The following is a 17,484-nucleotide window of genomic DNA, read 5'->3' as shown; positions in this document are numbered from 1 at the left end:
GCAGGCACCGTGCTCCGATCACCGCCCGCCGGGCGGCGGTGATCGGAACTATGGATGACGTACCGGTACGTCATGGGTCCCTAAGGGGTTAAAGGGGTTTTCCAAGAGTTTTTTTTTACTGATGACCTATCCATGAATAGGCCATCAGTATCGGATTGGTGGGGGCTAAGGTGCCTTTGCAACCAATTAACACCCTATAATTTTGTCTTGGGGAAAGGGCAATCAGGCACAGCGGGAGATCCCTGCCTCCAACCAACACTTAGATGCCATAATCACTATTGAGTTACCCTCGATAGCAGACACTGGACAAACGTGTAACACAGCCATGAGCCTGTAAACTCTTTAAACTAATTATGTCCACTGTATATGTTGCCAAGCAGTTAACTAAAAGGAAATCAATAAAAACTAGTCCTGGGGCCCATAAAGAACCAAGGTTATAAATAAAATTGTGGGGGGGAAAAAAGTGGCCAAGAGGGTGAAATACATATTAAAATGTCAGTTTTAAATGTTCAAGGCAGTAATAATACAAATTAAACCAATCTGCTGCAGTAAAAGAAATTAAAAAAAAAATTTGGTTACCTCTCTGGAAAGTCTGTAACTGGAAACGCTTTACTGCAAACAAACAAAGAAAACCGTTTAAATGGTGCCCTCTCTAACTTTGAATTATAAATGACTGATTTTGTAATGGTAAATACGTTATGGTCTGTAATATGACAAGGATACATTACATATGTGCCTAAAACTCTCCTTTCAAAGGTATAAAGTGGTAATTCCTGAAGAATAAAGAATGTGTATATATGCAATAGAGTTAAACCAGCTCCTCCAAACTATGTATAAAGAAAGTTCAGTGCACGCTACTTTGGCTGCAATGCAAAAACAAACAAGGACTTGCAAACATTCAAAACATGAATAAATGTAAACTGCGTTACTGTTATTCTTACTATATGAAAATTAGAAGCTCTTTTCCCATATTTTTTATCAAGAATATGTTAGGCCCATCTAGAAGCAACAAGATGGCTTCTATCAGACAGGATCTACACTAACAGTCTTGTCTCTCCTGGGCTTTTGAGCTACAAGTTTCAAGGCAATGTAGAATGCATCTATGGGCTACTCTGATTAAAAGAACCAGGCAGATGGCTGGGAGTGCACGGTTTAAATAGAGGAAGCCACTCCAAAGTCCTAATAAAGAAGATATATATATATATATATATATATATATAAATAAAACAAACATATACACTCTACAATATACAGTATCTCACAAAATTTAGTACACCCCTCACATTTTTGTAAATATTTTATTATATTTTTTCATGGGACAACTCTAATATATAATACTTTGATACAATGTAAAGAAGTCAGTGTACAGCTTGTATAACAGTGTAAATTTGATTTGACACACAGCCATTAATGTCTAAACCCAGTGGCGTTGCTAGGGCTGGTGTCACCCGGTGCGGTAGAAAATGGTGTCACCCCCCTACCTATGGTGGTGCTATGGTGCTGCTACTGCCATAGGGGGCATCCGTTAGCTCAGCAGACCACCCCTAGCAGTCAGAGCCTGGTCTCGGGAGGGGCACTTCCAGATTATTTTCTGTCGGCTGCCACAAAACAATGGTGCTTATAGAACAGACTACACAGTGTAGAGGTATACTGTATATTGTGTGGCACAGTGTAGCGGTATACTGTATATTGTGTGGCACAGTGTAGCGGTATAATGTATATTGTGTGGCACAGTGTAGAGGTATACTGTATATTGTGTGGCACAGTGTAGCGGTATACTGTATATTGTGTGGCACAGTGTAGCGGTATAATGTATATTGTGTGGCACAGTGTAGAGGTATACTGTATATTGTGTGGCACAGTGTAGAGGTATACTGTATATTGTGTGGCACAGTGTAGCGGTATACTGTATATTGTGTGGCACAGTGTAGAGGTATACTGTATATTGTGTGGCACAGTGTAGAGGTATACTGTATATTGTGTGGCACAGTGTATGCTATATGTGTATAACAAACATATTTCACATGAAAACTTACAGTTACTTGGCTTGGCCCTTGGGGATCTCGGACGCCACTTCCACACTTTGGCCGGGGGCTCGGTGGGGCTGATGTTGTGTTTTATCCTAATGAGAAAGATTTCATAATAAGGATTTGGAGAAGGGGCAGAGGGATAGCAGGAGGCTGGTGCTGCTACTAGGGGGTCATACCATGGGGGAGTAATAAAGCCCACCATAATGAACCCCCAGTAGAAATAATTCTCCTTTTAATGTGACAGTGCAAAAAATACCCCCTTGTAATGCCCCCAGTTGAGCTAATGTCCCCATAATGTCCCAGTATAAAATACCCCTATATAGTGCCCCCAGTAAATTCCACCATAGTGCTCCTCTCCCCCCTTCCTGCTAGTGCCCCCCATAATGTACCAGTATAAAATGCCCCATATATAGTGCCCCTGTAGATGCCCTCAGTGTCCGGCCTCTGATAGGCTGCCGGCCTAGTGTCCCCCATAGATGCCCCCCATCATGTGCCAGTATCAAGTGCCTCTCTCCTTCCCACCCCCCATGTGCCAGTATCATAGTGCCAAACCCTCCATGTGCCAGTATCAAGTGCCTCTCTCTTCCCCCCATGTCCCAGTATCATAATGCCACCCCCCCGCCCAAAAAAAAGTGCCAGTATCAAGTGCCTCTCTCCCCCCCATGTGCCAGTATCATAGTGCCAAACCCACCCATGTGCCAGTATCAAGTGCCAAACCACCCCAACGTGCCAGTATCAAGTGCCTCTCTCCTTCCCCCCCATGTCCCAGTATCATAATGCCATCTCCCCCCCCCCTCAAAAGTGCCAGTATCAAGTGCCTCTCTCCTCCCCCCCATGTCCCAGTATCATAGTGCCATCTCCCCCCCCAAAAGTGCCAGTATCAAGTGCCTCTCTCCTCCCCCCATGTCCCAGTATCATAATGCCATCTCCCCCCCCCCAAAAAAGTGCCAGTATCAAGTGCCCCTCCCCTCCCTCCACCATGTGCCAGTATTAAGTGCCTCTCTTCTTCCCCCATGTGCCAGTATCATAGTGCCAACCACCCCATGTGCCAGTATCAGGTGCCAACCCCCCTCCCCCCATGTGCCAGTATCAAGTGCCTCCCGCTCCCCCCATGGCAGTAACAGTCGGGTATTAAAAAAATAAATAAACACCTATACTTACTTCCATGTCAGTGATGCGATGCAGCCTCTTCCTGTGTCCCGCCCTGTATGTCCATATATGGAGTCAGTGCTTGTGTATTCTAATTTAGCCTGTATTTCAGAAAAGTTTCTGCCGGGATTCGAACCCACGACCTTCTGTATCAGAGGCAAAGCACTTACCCACACAGCCATAAGAGCTGCATTGCCACTGATTGAAAAAATATGAGACTTCTACTGTTATAGCTGGCTAAGTGTACATCTATACACATGGCAGCTGCCCCAACACACCCAGCACTGCTATATCTCTATATGACAGCTGTCCCAGCACACTCAGCTCTGCTATATCTCTATATATGATAGCTGCCCCAGCACACCCAGCTCTGCTACATCTAATACACATGACAGCTGCACCAGCACACTCATCTCTACTATATCTCTATATATGACAGCTGCCTCAGCACACCCAGCTCTGCTACATCTAATACACATGACAGCTGCACCAGCACACTCAGCTCTACTATATCTCTATATATGACAGCTGCCCCAGCACACCCAGCTGGGGCAGCTGTCATGTGTATAGATGTAGCAGAGCTGGGTTTGCTGGGGCAGCTGTCATATATAGAGATAAAGTAGAGCTGAGTGTGCTGGTGCAGCTGTCATGTGATTTAGATGTAGCAGAGCTGGGTGTGCTGGGGCAGCTATCATATATCATATATTTTTTCAGTCAGTGGCAATGCAGCTCTTATGGCTGTGTGGGTAAGTGCTTTGCCTCTGATACAGAAGGTTGTGGGTTTGAATCCCAGACACATCTCTCCCTCTCCTGAGGACGGCAATACAAATGACTATGCCTGGGATTCGTAAATGCCGGCCCTGCTGATGTCACCCGGTGTGGCCTGCACCCCCCGCACCCCCCTTGCAACGCCACTGTCTAAACCGCTGGCAACAAAAGTGAGTACACTCCTAAGTAAAAAAAAAATGGCCAACTTGGGCCCAGTTAGCTATTCCCCCCCCCTTCCAGTGTCATGTGACTCAGTATTACAAGGTCTCAGGTGTGAATGGGGAGCAGGTGTTAAATTTGGTGTTATCGCTCTCACACTCTCTCATACTGGTCACTGGAAGTTCCGCATGGCACCTCATGGCAAAGAACTCTCTGAGGATCTAAAAAAATAATTGTTGCTCTGCATAAAGATGGCCTAGGATATAAGAAGATTGCCAACACCCTGAAACTGAGCTGCAGCATGGTGGCCAAGACCATACAGCGGTTTAACAAGACAGGTTCCTCTCAGAACAAGCCTCTCCATGGTCGGCCAAAGAAGTTGAGTGCACATGCTCAGCATCATATCCAGAGGTTGTCTTTTCAAAATAAATGTATGAGTGCTGCCAGCATTGCTCCAGAGGTTAAAGGAGTGGGGGGTCAGCCTGTCAGTGCTCAGACCATATGTCGCACACTGCATCAACTTGGTCTGCAAGGCTTTAGTCCCAGAAAGAAGCCTCTTCTAAAGATGATGCATAAGAAAGCCTGCAAACAGTTTGCTGAAGACAAGCAGATTAAGGACATGGATTACTGGAACCATGTCCTGTGGAGTGATGAGACCAAGATAAACTTATTTGGTTCAGATGGTGACAAGCGTGTGTGATGGCAACCAGGTGAGGAGTACAAAGACAACTGTGTTTTACCTACAGTCAAGCATGGTGGTGGGAGTGTCATGGTTTGGGGCTGCATGAATGCTGCTGGCTGTGGGGAGCTACAGTTCATTGAGGGAACCATGAATGCCAACATATACTGGGACATACTGAAGCAGAGCATGATCCCCTCCTTTCGGAAACTTGGCCGCAGGGCAGTATTCCAACATGACAACGAACCAACCACACCTCCAAGACGATCACTGCCTTGCTAAAGAAACTGAGTAAAGGTACTGGTCTGGCCAAGCATGTCTCCAGACCTGAACCCTATTGAGCATCTGTGAGGCATCCTCAAACGGAAGGTGGAGGAGCGCAAGGTCTCTAACATCAACAAGCTCCGTGGCGTTGTCATGGAGGAGTGGAAGAGGATTCCAGTGGCAACCTGTGAAGCTCTTGTGAACTCCATGCCCAAGAGAGTTAAGCCAATGCTGGAAAATCATGGTGGCCATGCAAAATATTGACATTTTGGGCACAATATGGCCATTTTCACTTAGGGGTGTACTCACTTTTGTTGCCAGCGGTTTAGACATTAATGGCTGTGTGTTGAGTTATTTTGGGGATACACCAAATTTACACTGTTATACAAACTGTGCACTGACTACTTTACATTGTATCAAAGTGTCAAATCTTCAGTGTTGTCCCATGAAAAGATGTAATAAAATATTTACAAAAATGTGAGGGGTGTACTCACTTATGTGAAATACTGTATATATATCTCTAAAACAATCTTTTTTTTTTTTAAATGATAGGAATAATTTGAAACACAAACTAAACCTCCCAGTTTTGGTTTTGAGTCCTTTGGCTTGACTATTAAAAATGTGGTGATTTATTGAATTATAAATTTGCTTCTTATCCTTTATTTTATAATTTAATATTAAAAAACACAATACTCACCTGGAATTTGCAGATCCAAATTCAAAATCGAAAATAAGGTCTTTTATCCGTGACATTTTGATTGTAATGCAGTAATACTGACCGGGCGTTTTTACATTCCAGGTGACTGGAAGGACATCTAATATAGTAGCGCGGTCCTCCACAAACTGACGTTTAATTGTGCAATCCATGGAATAAAATAACCCTAATTAAAGATGAATATGAAATGATGAAACACACAATGTCAATCTGCTTTAACCCACTCATGAGTTTTCATCTTCAGGACAGCCTAATTTTGCAAATCTGATGTGTCAATTTATGTGGTAATAGCTTTGGAATGTTTTCACTCATCCAAGCAATTCTGAGAATGTTTTTAATGACACATTGTATTTTATGTGAGTGATACATTTTGGTTGATATGTTTTACTTTTATTTATAAAAACATTTAGAGAAAGTCAAACATTTACAGAGAACATTTTTATAAATTTGCATTTCTCTGCTTTTAAAGAGGACCTGTCACCACTCCTGAATGATTGTTTTAATAGCTTCATGCATTCCCCATGTAATAACAATTCTGCAGCATCTATTCTTATGGCTCTATGTTGTGCCATTCCTTTATTATTCCTGCTAGAAGTTATGAATGAATTGCTAGCAGTCTGCAGTAAGGGTACAGACGGGTGGTAACCTGTTAGGGGTGTACCTGCACAGACTCACTCTATCCAGTCAGTGCTGCCAATGTCAGACTGTGCAGGTACACAAAAATAGCTCTGGAACTTAATGGGGTTGTCCGCTTTTTTTTATATTAATGATCTATACTCAGGATAGGTTATCAATATCAGATTGGCAGGGGTCCAGCCGTTTTTAAGAGACTGCAGTGCTCGTACTAGCGCTGCCTTCTCTTCACTGTTTACCTGCTCGCCGTTGCAAATGCAGCAGTGAGCAGTGTAATTACAAGCCGCCCCATTCACTTCAATAGCACTGTTCCTTCTTGTTCAAGTGAAAAGGAAGGAGCAGTCCCATTGAATTAAATGGGATGGCGGAGTTATAATTACACCTTGTGACTGCGAGCAGGTAAACAGTAAGCAGAACACAGCACTTGTACAAGTGCTGCGTTCTCTTCAAACAGGTGATCTGTGGGTGTGCCGGGAGTGGGAACCCAGACGATCTGATATTGATGACCTATCCTGAGGAAAAGTCATCAATATAAAAAAGCAGACAACCCCTTTAAGGACTGTGGTAAGCTGGTGTAATAGTTATCAACATAGAGGTGGTAACTCTAGTCCAGCAGTGGGTGCACTAAATCCAGACTATTTTTTCACTAACTCCTAAGATGCGGGGCCATTCTGGGGGTTCAATCTGGGTATCCTTCCCTTCAAAAACATAGAACCTGTGGGTATACCCAGAGGGACTCTTGCACATCTAATATGTTTTATGCCACACCTTGCCGTCTGATGATGGTGGATTTCTGTGCAATAAATCACTGGGCATTTAGGCCACCATAAAATTTGGGCCACCATAAAATTTACAAAATGCTCAGAAGATTTTGAAAAAAATAAAACATTTTGAAGCCTCAGTGTCAACCTGGATTTCTCAGCTGTCCGCAAACTCAAGAATTTGAGGCTGATAATCCTTTGGAGATGAGGTCCATATAGGGGGCTGCCTCAACTGTTTTCCTCATCTGTAGATGATGATAAGGAGGGAGAGAACAAGAGGAATGTGGTATCCTCTTCTTCCTAGCTGGCCGTATCTGTATCAAAGGTAATGAGGGATTATGCTGACTCGGCTGAATGCAGTCTTTGGGATTATTAGGACATTTATATTTTTAAAGGGGTGTGTAAATGTGTATGATTCAACATGTGTAAACTATGTATTAATTTCATTTATTCACAGGGTTTTGTATATAGGGCTTTCATATATGAAAAGGCCATAACAAATTTGAAATAAAATTAAGGATAAAGAAAAAAGAAAAAGAAAATTAAGATAAAAATATAGTAACTAAAATAAATAAAAAAGTAGTCTTTGCTACAAAAAAAAACCCTGCGTGAAAAGTCTGTAGGACTTCCGTGGGGTTCAGTGCCTCTGTTCCACATTGACCTTCCGGACTGTGGACCCATTCAAGTGAATAGGTCCGCATCCATGATGCGGGGTGCACACAGCTAGTGCCCGTGTATTGTGGACCTGCTGTTTGCGGGCCCTTAGTTCTGTAGGCCTACATCAAGAACTCAGTGCATCTGCCCCTTCAGCCTCAGGGCTCATGCACACAAACGTATTTTCTTTCCATGTCCGTTCCGTTTTTCTTGCAGACTGTATACGGAACCATTCATTTCAATAGGTCCGCAAAAAAACTTAAGTTACTCCGTGTGCATTCCGTTTCCGTATGTCCATATTTCCGTTCTGCAAAAAATTAGAACATGTCCTATCATTGTCCGCATTACAGACAAGGATAGTAATGTTTTATTAGGGGCCAGCTGTTCCATTCAAAATACGGAATGCACACGGACGCCATCCGTGTTTTTTGAGGATCCGTTTTTTGCAGACTGCAAAATACATATGGTCGTGATCATGAGCCCTCAGAATCAGAATGACCTGAGACAATATCACTGAAAAAGTCCATATCCACATCCTCTCTGCAAGCTGCCATTTCAGTTCGGTACGGTGTGCAGAGAGGGTGTCAACTCCTATGTGCTCTGGTTTGGGCCTCCTAGGACTGCTGCAGTGAGATCAATATCACATTGATCATCGCCTGCAGCAGTTTCTGGATCCCTGATCCACACTCCTAATTCTCAATGCCTATCCTGGGGGAGGGGAGTTCACTACTCTACAAGCTCCTCTTGTGCTGCAATTAGTTTGTATGGCATAGAGGGGTTGCACCACCACCACTGTCTGGCAATCCGGGGAGCTATTTGTTCCCGTGTACCAAGTTCCCTAAGTGCAGTTAATATAAGTGAAAAAAAAGTACCGTATTGTTCACCCTATAAGACGCACCTAGGTTTTAGAGGGTAAAAATAGGGAAAAAAATATTTTGAACAAAAGATATAGTGAATGTGGCCGGAGAAGACTTCCGGTGGCACACGTGGGCTAGCTTTAGTATGCATCCGGCACTGCTAACGCTAATGTGAAAGTAGCCTAATCTGCTGCTAACACAATGTTATTGGGGGGGGATCTGCTGCTGACACACTTATTGGGGAAGGGGGGAGGCTATCCTGTGACACTTTAATAATGGGATAATTTTATTAGGGGGGGATCACTTTATTAGGGGTACCTTATAGATGACACAGCAGGCATGTGTGATAGGGAAGCCTGCTCTACCCCTCCTCTGCCTGCTCACGTGCTCCCATCAACCTCTCACAGCGCATCTTCCGGCCGGCCGGTTCATACCACCCAACACCTGTGGCGGCCAGCCAGTCCCTAACACGGAGCACCCACAGAAGCAGCTGGCCCCTGCCTCTCACCAACTGCAGCGGCGGCCGGTCCCTACCTCCCCCACCATCTGCAACGACGGCCCACCCCTGCTTCCCTCACCATTGGCAGCGACGGCCGGTCCCTGCATCCCCCACAATTTACAGAGGCAGCCGATCGCTGCCTCCCCCACCATCTGCAGCAGTGTCCGGCTACTTCCTCCCAGCACCCACAGCGGCGGCCAGGTAGTATAAGATGTCTGAGAATTTTTTCCCCCCTGTATTCACCCCATAAGACGCATTAACGGTTTACCCCCATTTTTGGGGGGAAAAAGTGCGTCTTATGGAGCGAAAAATATGGTAAATCACTATCGCATCCCAAAATGCCTGCATTATTAAAATGTAATGTAGTTATCTCGTACAGTGGATGCCAAAATGGGAAAAAAAATAATCAAAATGGCCAATTCGCAGTTTTTTCGTCACTTCACTATCTCCCCAAAAATGTAATAAAAATGATCAAAAGGCATACACATTCCAAATTGGTATCATTGAAAACTACAGATCGCCCGACAAAAAATGTGCCCTCACACAGCTTCATAGACATATTGTGAATATAAAATGTTATGGAAGTCAGGATATGGCGATGCAAATTTATAATAATTTTTTCAAAGTTTTCATTTTTGTTTAGTATTAAAAGACAAGAAAAACTATACAAATGTGGCATCACTGTAATTTTACTGACCTGTCGAATGAAGGGAACAGTTCAGTTTTACTGAATAGAAAACAAAAATAAAAAAGTTATGGTTCTGAGAAAGCCAGGAGTAAAAAAAAAAGAAGAAAAAGAAACGCAACGACAGAAAATATCTCTGCCTTTAAGGGGTTAACCCTAACACTTTAGTCTAGAAATGCTACTACATTTATTTAATTCCACCCTCCTATTGGAGTGACTGATTTTTTTTGGGACTTTTAAAGGGAACCTGTCACCGGGATTTTGTGCATAGAGCTGAGGACATGGGTTGCTAGATGGCCACTAGCACATCCGCAATATCCAGTCCGCATAGCTCTGTGTGCTTTTATTGTGTAAAAAAAACAATTTGATACATATGCAAATTACCCTGAGATGAGTCCTGTATGTGAGATGAGTCAGGGACAGGACTCATCTCAATGTAATTTGCATATGTATCAAATAGTTTTTTTTTACACAATAAAAGCACACAGAGCTATGGGGACTGGATATTGCGGATGTGCTAGCGATGATCTAGCAACCCATGTCCTCAGCTCTATACACAAAGTCCCGGTGACAGGTTCCCTTTAAAAAAAGGTACTGATAAATCTGGAGTGAAACTAAATAACAGCAAACCATGCTTGCTTCCCCATCCATTTTTTCAAAACTAAAGTGTGTAGTGTAAAATGCAAAAAGGCACACATTTTTGCACAAATAGGTTCACTTAGTCTTCTAAGGAGAGTCAGTGGTTTACAATTACATGTTAGGGTGTGGACAAACTGCACTTTTTGGAAAAGGTTCCTCAGGAGAACAGCAGCGTTTTCAGGAAAATCATGGCATAAACTGCTGTACGACAGCAATTTGAGACCACAGCAGGGAAAAGATTTCCACACAGACAATCCAGTTTCATTCATTTTGCCGTCCTCAGACATCTAGGCTCACCTGTTAATGGATTGTCACCAGGCTCAAACTGCAGTGCTACAATAAATGCATAGTTATACAGTGTTGGGTTGCTAGGTTTCATGGTACAAGTAATGCAGGGAGGGGTTCTGCAATACAGTATATTACTAATCTGTTAAATGTTGATCTTCATAGGCTTAAGTGCTTAGTAAGAAAGAGAAATGTTTACTCAGAAAGTATTGGTTTTACCTCTCAGATTTACATGCTGGAAACTGTACACGTACGAGATTCCTACACAGGGCATGTATCCATTATGGTTGCTGTTGACATTACAACATGCTGATGATAATGTGCATGATATCTATGTATGCATAACTAATACTCTTTTTAAAGGGGTTGTCCCCTTTTTAATATTGATGACGTATCCTCAGGATAGGTCATCAATATCGGATCGGTTGGGGGTCTGACACCCGGCACCCCTGCCGATCAGCTATTTGAAGAGAAAGCAATTCATGTACATTCTGTTCACTGTTTACCTGCTCACCGTTGCAACCACAGCAGTGGGCAGGTGTAATTACATCTCAGCCATCCCAGTCACTTCAATGGGACGGCTCTGGCTTCAAGTGAATAGGATAGAGCCGTCCCATTGAAAGGACAGCGTAGTTGTAATTACATCTGCTCACCACTGCAGTTGTGACGGCGAGCAGGTAAACAGTGAAGAGAAGGCAGTGCTTGGAGCCCCACCAATCTCATATTGATGACCTATCCAGAAGATAGGCCATCAATATTTAAAAAGCGGACAACCACTCTAATTTTTCTCAAATCAAAGTTCTTACTATTTAAAGTTTAAAGAGTTATTACCTATTTCCCATCTAACTGTAAACATGAAATCATCAACATACTGTAAATGTAGGGTAACTTCATTCCTTTCCTAAAGCTCCTCATCTCCTATCTCATGCGATAACCCCAGAGCTTTGGCAACACTGGCCATTTAGGCTACTTTCACACTAGCGTTCGGGGCTCCGCTTGTGAGCTCCGTTTGAAGGCTCTCACAAGCGGCCCCGAACGCATCCATATGGCCCCAATGCATTCTGAGTGGATGCGGATCCGCTCAGAATGCGTCAGTCTGGCAGCGTTCAGCCTACGCTCCACTCAGCAGGCGGACACCCGAACAACCTGGCCATGCGGAGGCAAACGGATCCGTCCAGACTTACAATGTAAGTCAATGGGGATGGATCCGTTTGAAGTTGACACAATATGGCTCAATTTTCACACTTAGAATTTTTTCTAAACTATAATGCAGACGGATCCGTTCTGAACGGATCCAAACGTCTGCATTATAGGAGCGTATCCGTCTGTGCAAACACCAGACGGATCCGCTCTGAACGCAAGTGTGAAAGTAGCCTTAAAAAGCAGATATGGGCTGAACTGCACATGCTCATCCTGTGCAGTGAGAAGGTCCAGAATGCACAGGTGCTGTCTCATTGCAGAGAGAGAGAAGACCACAGCGGGGATGCACAGAGAGGGCTGTCAGAACTATAGAAGAATGTTGCTATAGACAAAAGTCAAGAAACAAAGCCCATGGTAAATATTTTTTATTTTTAAAAGGGCTTCTGTCACTCCACTAAAGTTTTTTTGTTTTTTTTGGGTACTTGTAATCCCTATACTGCGATATATCAATACATAATGTTATTAATCAGTAGTTTGGTTCAGTAGTTTAATAAAAAAACGGACTTTTATAATATGCAAATTACCTGTCTACCAGCAAGTAGGGCGGCTACTTGCTGGTAGCAGCCGCATCCTCCTTTCATAATGACGCCGCCTCCTCATGTTGATTGACAGGGCCAGCGAATGCGCTCATCCTCTGACTGGCCCTGTCTGCATTTTAAATCTCGCGCCTTCGCCGTACCGGTCTTCAGTCGGCGCAGGTGCACTGAGAGGAGGATGCTCGCCTGGCCGCTCCTTCCTCAATGCGCCTGCGCCGATGACGTCACATCTACACCCGGCGCAGGCGCATTGAGGATGGAGCGGCCGAGCGAGCGTCCTCCCCTCAGTGCGCCGACTGAAGACAGGTACGGCGCAGGCGCCAGATTTTGAATGCAGACAGGGCCAGCAGAGAACGAGCGCATTCGCTGGCCCTGTCAATCAACATGAGGAGGGGGCGTCTTTATGAAAGGAGGATGCGGCTGCTACCAGCAAGTAGCCGCCCTACTTGCTGGTAGACAGGTAATTTGCATATTATAAAAGTACGTTTTTTGAATTAACTACTGAACCAAAATGATTAATAACATTATGTATTGATATATCGCAGTATAGGGATTACAAGTAGCCAAAAAAAAATATAAAGACTTTAGTGGAGTGACAGAAGCCCTTTAAATATGTGATGCAATTGGCATAGCACTTAAATCTTGGTAAGCCACCTTAGGGTATATTCACATGTACCAGCTATGCTGGGGATTTAAGTGCAGCAAATTCATAGAGTTCTACAGTATCAGCAAAGTGGATGAGATTTTAAGAAATCAGATCTACATTCAGCACAACATAAAGTAGCCTGCATTGTGAATTTTTACGCTGTAGATATCCAGCGCGTATTTCACTCTTTGCAATAGGGTGCCTCCCTCCACCCATACCCGATTTAAATGGGATCTTTAAATGTTTTTCTGTATTTTTAAATAAATGTTTTTGTCCGGTTTACATTTGTCTCTTCTCCTTTTATGTGACTAGATGGTTTATAAACCGGTAGTTATGTCGCTGGTTGGGAACAGGAATCAGGAACTCACATAGAACGCTCTGATCAACATAAAGCATTTTTATTTTCACACAAGCTTTCTATGGCATGTTCGGCTCAGGAAAAAAACTACAACATTATGTCACGCTGGCACAGATACCCAGTAAGACTACATAGAATATTTCCCACTGTCCCGAATTCCTGCTGACGATGCAACAAGGAAAAAAGGCACAATGCCAGATATTTGGTGGGATTACGGACTAATTAAACCTTTCTGGGACAAGATTTTTGGAGTCTTCCGTGTGATTACACGGAAAGTAGTTGATAATTCTCCTCAAATAGCTTTCCTCTCCGTTCTGCCAGGCTCCATTGCATCCCAAAAGAAGAGCTTGCTGAGATTTTGTATCACAGCGGCCAGGGCCGTCTTTGCCGCAGGGCAAAAGGGGCAGCTGCCCCGGGCCCAGTTGCTCCTGGGGGCCCAAGGGAGCTCCGTTTCCCGACTCCCATTCACTTGTGACTGCGTCGCTAGGTTAAAACATTCGGGGCCTGGGCCCCTGATGTTTTGTCCCAGGCCCCGAATGTCCTGCCTGCCTGCTAGATACAACTGTATTGCCGTACACAGAACGGCAATACAATTGAATCTAATACACTGGGAAGAGGTGAAGGACCTGTGGTGACATCACAGGTCATGTGATCAGCAAAACAGGCTGTGATAGGATGACCTGGATGATGACACCATCATGTGACCAGTGCAGGATTGGACCGGAGTGAAGAGGAGAAGGAGCTTAATGCTGATGTCTGTACATGAGGAGAGGTAAGTGAAGGGAGAGGCAGAGCAATGCTGGGGGTTGTAGTTATTTAACTAGGATGTATGTTAGGGCTGAAGGGAGGGATGTTATTGACATGGAACTATGTGCTTGAGATGGCTGGGGGAGGGAGTGATGTTATTTACATGGGACTGTATGTTGAAAGTGGATGGTGGGGGCGAATGATGTTTATGTACATGGGACTTAATGTTTAGGCTTTGTTCACACTTGCGTTTGGGGATCCGCTTCTGAGATCCGTTTCAAGGCTCTCACAAGCAGCCCCAAATGCATCAGTTTAACCCCAATGCATTCTGAATGGATGCGGATCCATTCAGAATGCATTCGTTCGGCTCTGTACAGCCCCCCGTTCCGTTTTGGAGGCGGACCCCAAAATGCTGCAAGCTGCGTTTTTGTGTCCGCATGGCCTTGCGGAGCCAAACGGATCCGTCCTGACTTACAATGTAAGTAAATGGGGACGGATCCCTTTGCATTGAAACAAAATGGTGCAATTGTAAACGGATCCGTCCCCCATTGACTTTCAATGTAAGTCAGGACGGATCCGTATTGGGACTTAGAAATTCAAATCTAATACAAACGAATCGGTCCTGAACGGATGTATTCGTTTGTATTATCCGTGCGGATCCGTCCTGTAAAAGTACAGGACAGATCCGCACGAACGCAGTAGTGTGAAAGTAGCCTTAGGGGGTGATGTTTACATGGGATTGTGCGTTGGAGGCGGCTGGGGAGGAGGTGATGTTATTTACATGGGACTGTATGGTGGAGGGAGGATTATAACTGCAGGGGGCACTGCAGATCCAGGGGACATTATAGGCGGTCTTATTACTACTGGGGGCTCTATAGGAGGGTTTTATAGATCCGCCTTATTTCTACTAAGCGCACTATGGGGGCCTTATTACTACTGAGGGGTCTGTAGGGAGCTTTATTACCACTGGGGGAACAATAGGGGGCCGTATTTCTACTGGGGACTCTGTGAGGGTATTATTAATATGGGAGGGCTCTTCTAATAATGGGGGCATTGTTGAGGAGCATTATCACGGTTGGGGCAGTGTTACTAATGAGGGCATTGTAGAAGGGAATTACTATTGGTGGGACTATGAGGAGCACTATTACTATGGGGGGCAGTAATGTTTCTTCAGGATAGTATTTGGGGGTATTGGGGCAGGGGCGTAACCAAAGGCTCATGGGCTCCGGTGCAAGAGTTCAGCTTGGGCCCCCCTTCCCTCAGTGCTTTGTGTGTCTTCTTATGCGGCACAAGTGTCTTTGGGCCCCTTCATGCTCCTGGGCCCGGTAGCGACTGCTACCTCTGCACCCCCTATAGCTACACCCCTGGGGGGGGGGGGGGGGCGCACAGCAAGCAGCAGGATAACACTGTGGGGACTCCAGTTGGTGGATAATGATAGAATGTGAGGAAGCTAAGATGTCTGTGTGTCACACTCTGCAGAGACGAGGCGGCTGAGAGAAGTTGTCCAGACCGAGTGGAGAAGATGATGAGAGAGAAGATCTACAGAGAAGATGATGACAGAGAGGAGACGTCACCTGGAGGCCCTGGACGTGACAGGTAAGTGCTGCTGTATAGCAAGTACAGCAAAGTGCGGGGGGGGTGGGGGGGATCCAGGGGGCCCAAGTAAATTCTTGCCCAGCCCAAGTCCAATCAATATTAAAGACGGCCCTGACAGCGGCTAGATCAGTAATACCAACACACTGGCACACTGCGCAGGTACCTACCATGAGAGAGAGGTTTCAGGAAATGCAGTATACTGCTAGAATGGAGAAGATTTCCTCGGAAGCAACAGATCAGTCTTCAAAATACCTAAAAACTTGGGCGAGTTGGATAGACTCTCAGGATTCCCCTGATTTTCTCTCTTTACTAGCTGAATAACCTACTAATGTTCAATGATTAAACATCTCCCTCTTGTTAGGGATGTTGGGATGTACCCTTCCTTTCGTCCCATTTCTCCCTCCCCCCTCTTTTTTTTCTCTCTTCTTCTTCTCCTCACTTCCTCCCTCCCTCCTCTTTATTTTCATCTCTATACCTTTACCTTCTCTTCCTCCTCCCTCCTTTTTCTTTTGCTGCAATTAAATATTCATATGATATATGTGTTCAGTTACTTACATGATGATGTGAGATAATGTATAACCACAAGGTACAATTGTGTTTATTGTTGGGTAATGCATCTATAACCCACATTGGTATGTCAGCCTGTGAACATATACGGTACTTGACGCTTGCTTTATTGTACATTTTTGACTTCCTGAAAACTGATCAATAAAAACTGTTTAAAGAGAACCTTTCACTAGTGTACAAACTAAAAACTAACTATATCAGTGGGCAGAGCGGCGCACAGGGGTCCCGCTGCACTTACTAGTATGTCTGGGCGCCGCTCCGTTCGCCCGGTATAGGCTCCGGTGTCTGCGCTCCCTCTGTTGTACTGGAGTGATTTTTTGTATGAGGCGTGTCCCTTGCTGCAGCGCTGGCCAATCGCAGCGCACAGCTCATAGCCTGGCTATGAGTGAAAGGTCCTCTTTAAACATAAACCGGTAGTTACTGTCAGCCAAAGCCAAAAGCACCACAGAAAAATATTGTTTAGAATTGAAGAACAGGGGCCCAGGAGGAGGTGGCTTCTTACATGGATGTTTGCCATCCATTGACCTGATGCACTTAGGAAACTCTTCAAAATGTGTGAAGCCCTCAGAGCCAGTCTTACGTCTTTGGCTGTGGCACCACCATCTTTTGGAGTCACTGCCATATGACTTCACAAGTGTGATGGACAATCCCAGAGATGGTCAAGGTGACCAGAAAGAATTTGAAATTAGGTGAAGCAAATGAGTTTCCAGTTGCCAGAAACCTGGAAATAAGAATGAAAGGGAATTAAGACACATATCAACAAAGGGATAAATGTGGAAAGGAATCAGCTGGGCAACTATTGGTGAAAGAGTTCTGTGTTCTTACCTCAGGGTGATGATGAGCCTTTCCTAAGGAGAAACTCAGCGCCTCATGGTGGTGTTCTGACAGGTGAGGCCAGAATGCAGGGCCACCAGCAGGAGATTAAAAGTAGTTACCAACATGTGACAGAAGCTGTGGAACTTCTCCGGATGCTGCTGCAGATCCGAAGTACAGGATGCAGAAGTGGCCTTTCCCGGACCGCTGGGAGACCATGGGGTGAACCCAGTACCTCATCCTC

General features: G+C 44.7%; 1 protein-coding gene across 1 annotated transcript in view; it reads right to left on the bottom strand.

Moving 5' to 3' along the window:
- The window catches only part of LOC120986020 (protein phosphatase 1 regulatory inhibitor subunit PPP1R7 homolog), a 133,758-nt gene extending 122,887 nt beyond the window's left edge, over positions 1-10,871 (bottom strand). Inside the window, exons 1-3 of the mRNA XM_040414299.1 lie at positions 10,790-10,871; positions 5,747-5,930; positions 580-612 (exon numbers count right to left, since the gene is read on the bottom strand). Coding sequence (XP_040270233.1) covers positions 580-612; positions 5,747-5,930; positions 10,790-10,871 — 299 coding nt within the window. The remainder of the gene's footprint in view (positions 1-579; positions 613-5,746; positions 5,931-10,789) is intronic.
- Positions 10,872-17,484: the final 6,613 nt, after the last annotated feature.

Source organism: Bufo bufo, chromosome 1 (genome assembly GCF_905171765.1).
Source record: "Bufo bufo chromosome 1, aBufBuf1.1, whole genome shotgun sequence".
NCBI lineage: Eukaryota > Metazoa > Chordata > Amphibia > Anura > Bufonidae > Bufo > Bufo bufo.
The sequence above is the reverse complement of the archived record's forward strand: the minus strand, read 5'-3'. Positions and strand labels throughout refer to the sequence as shown.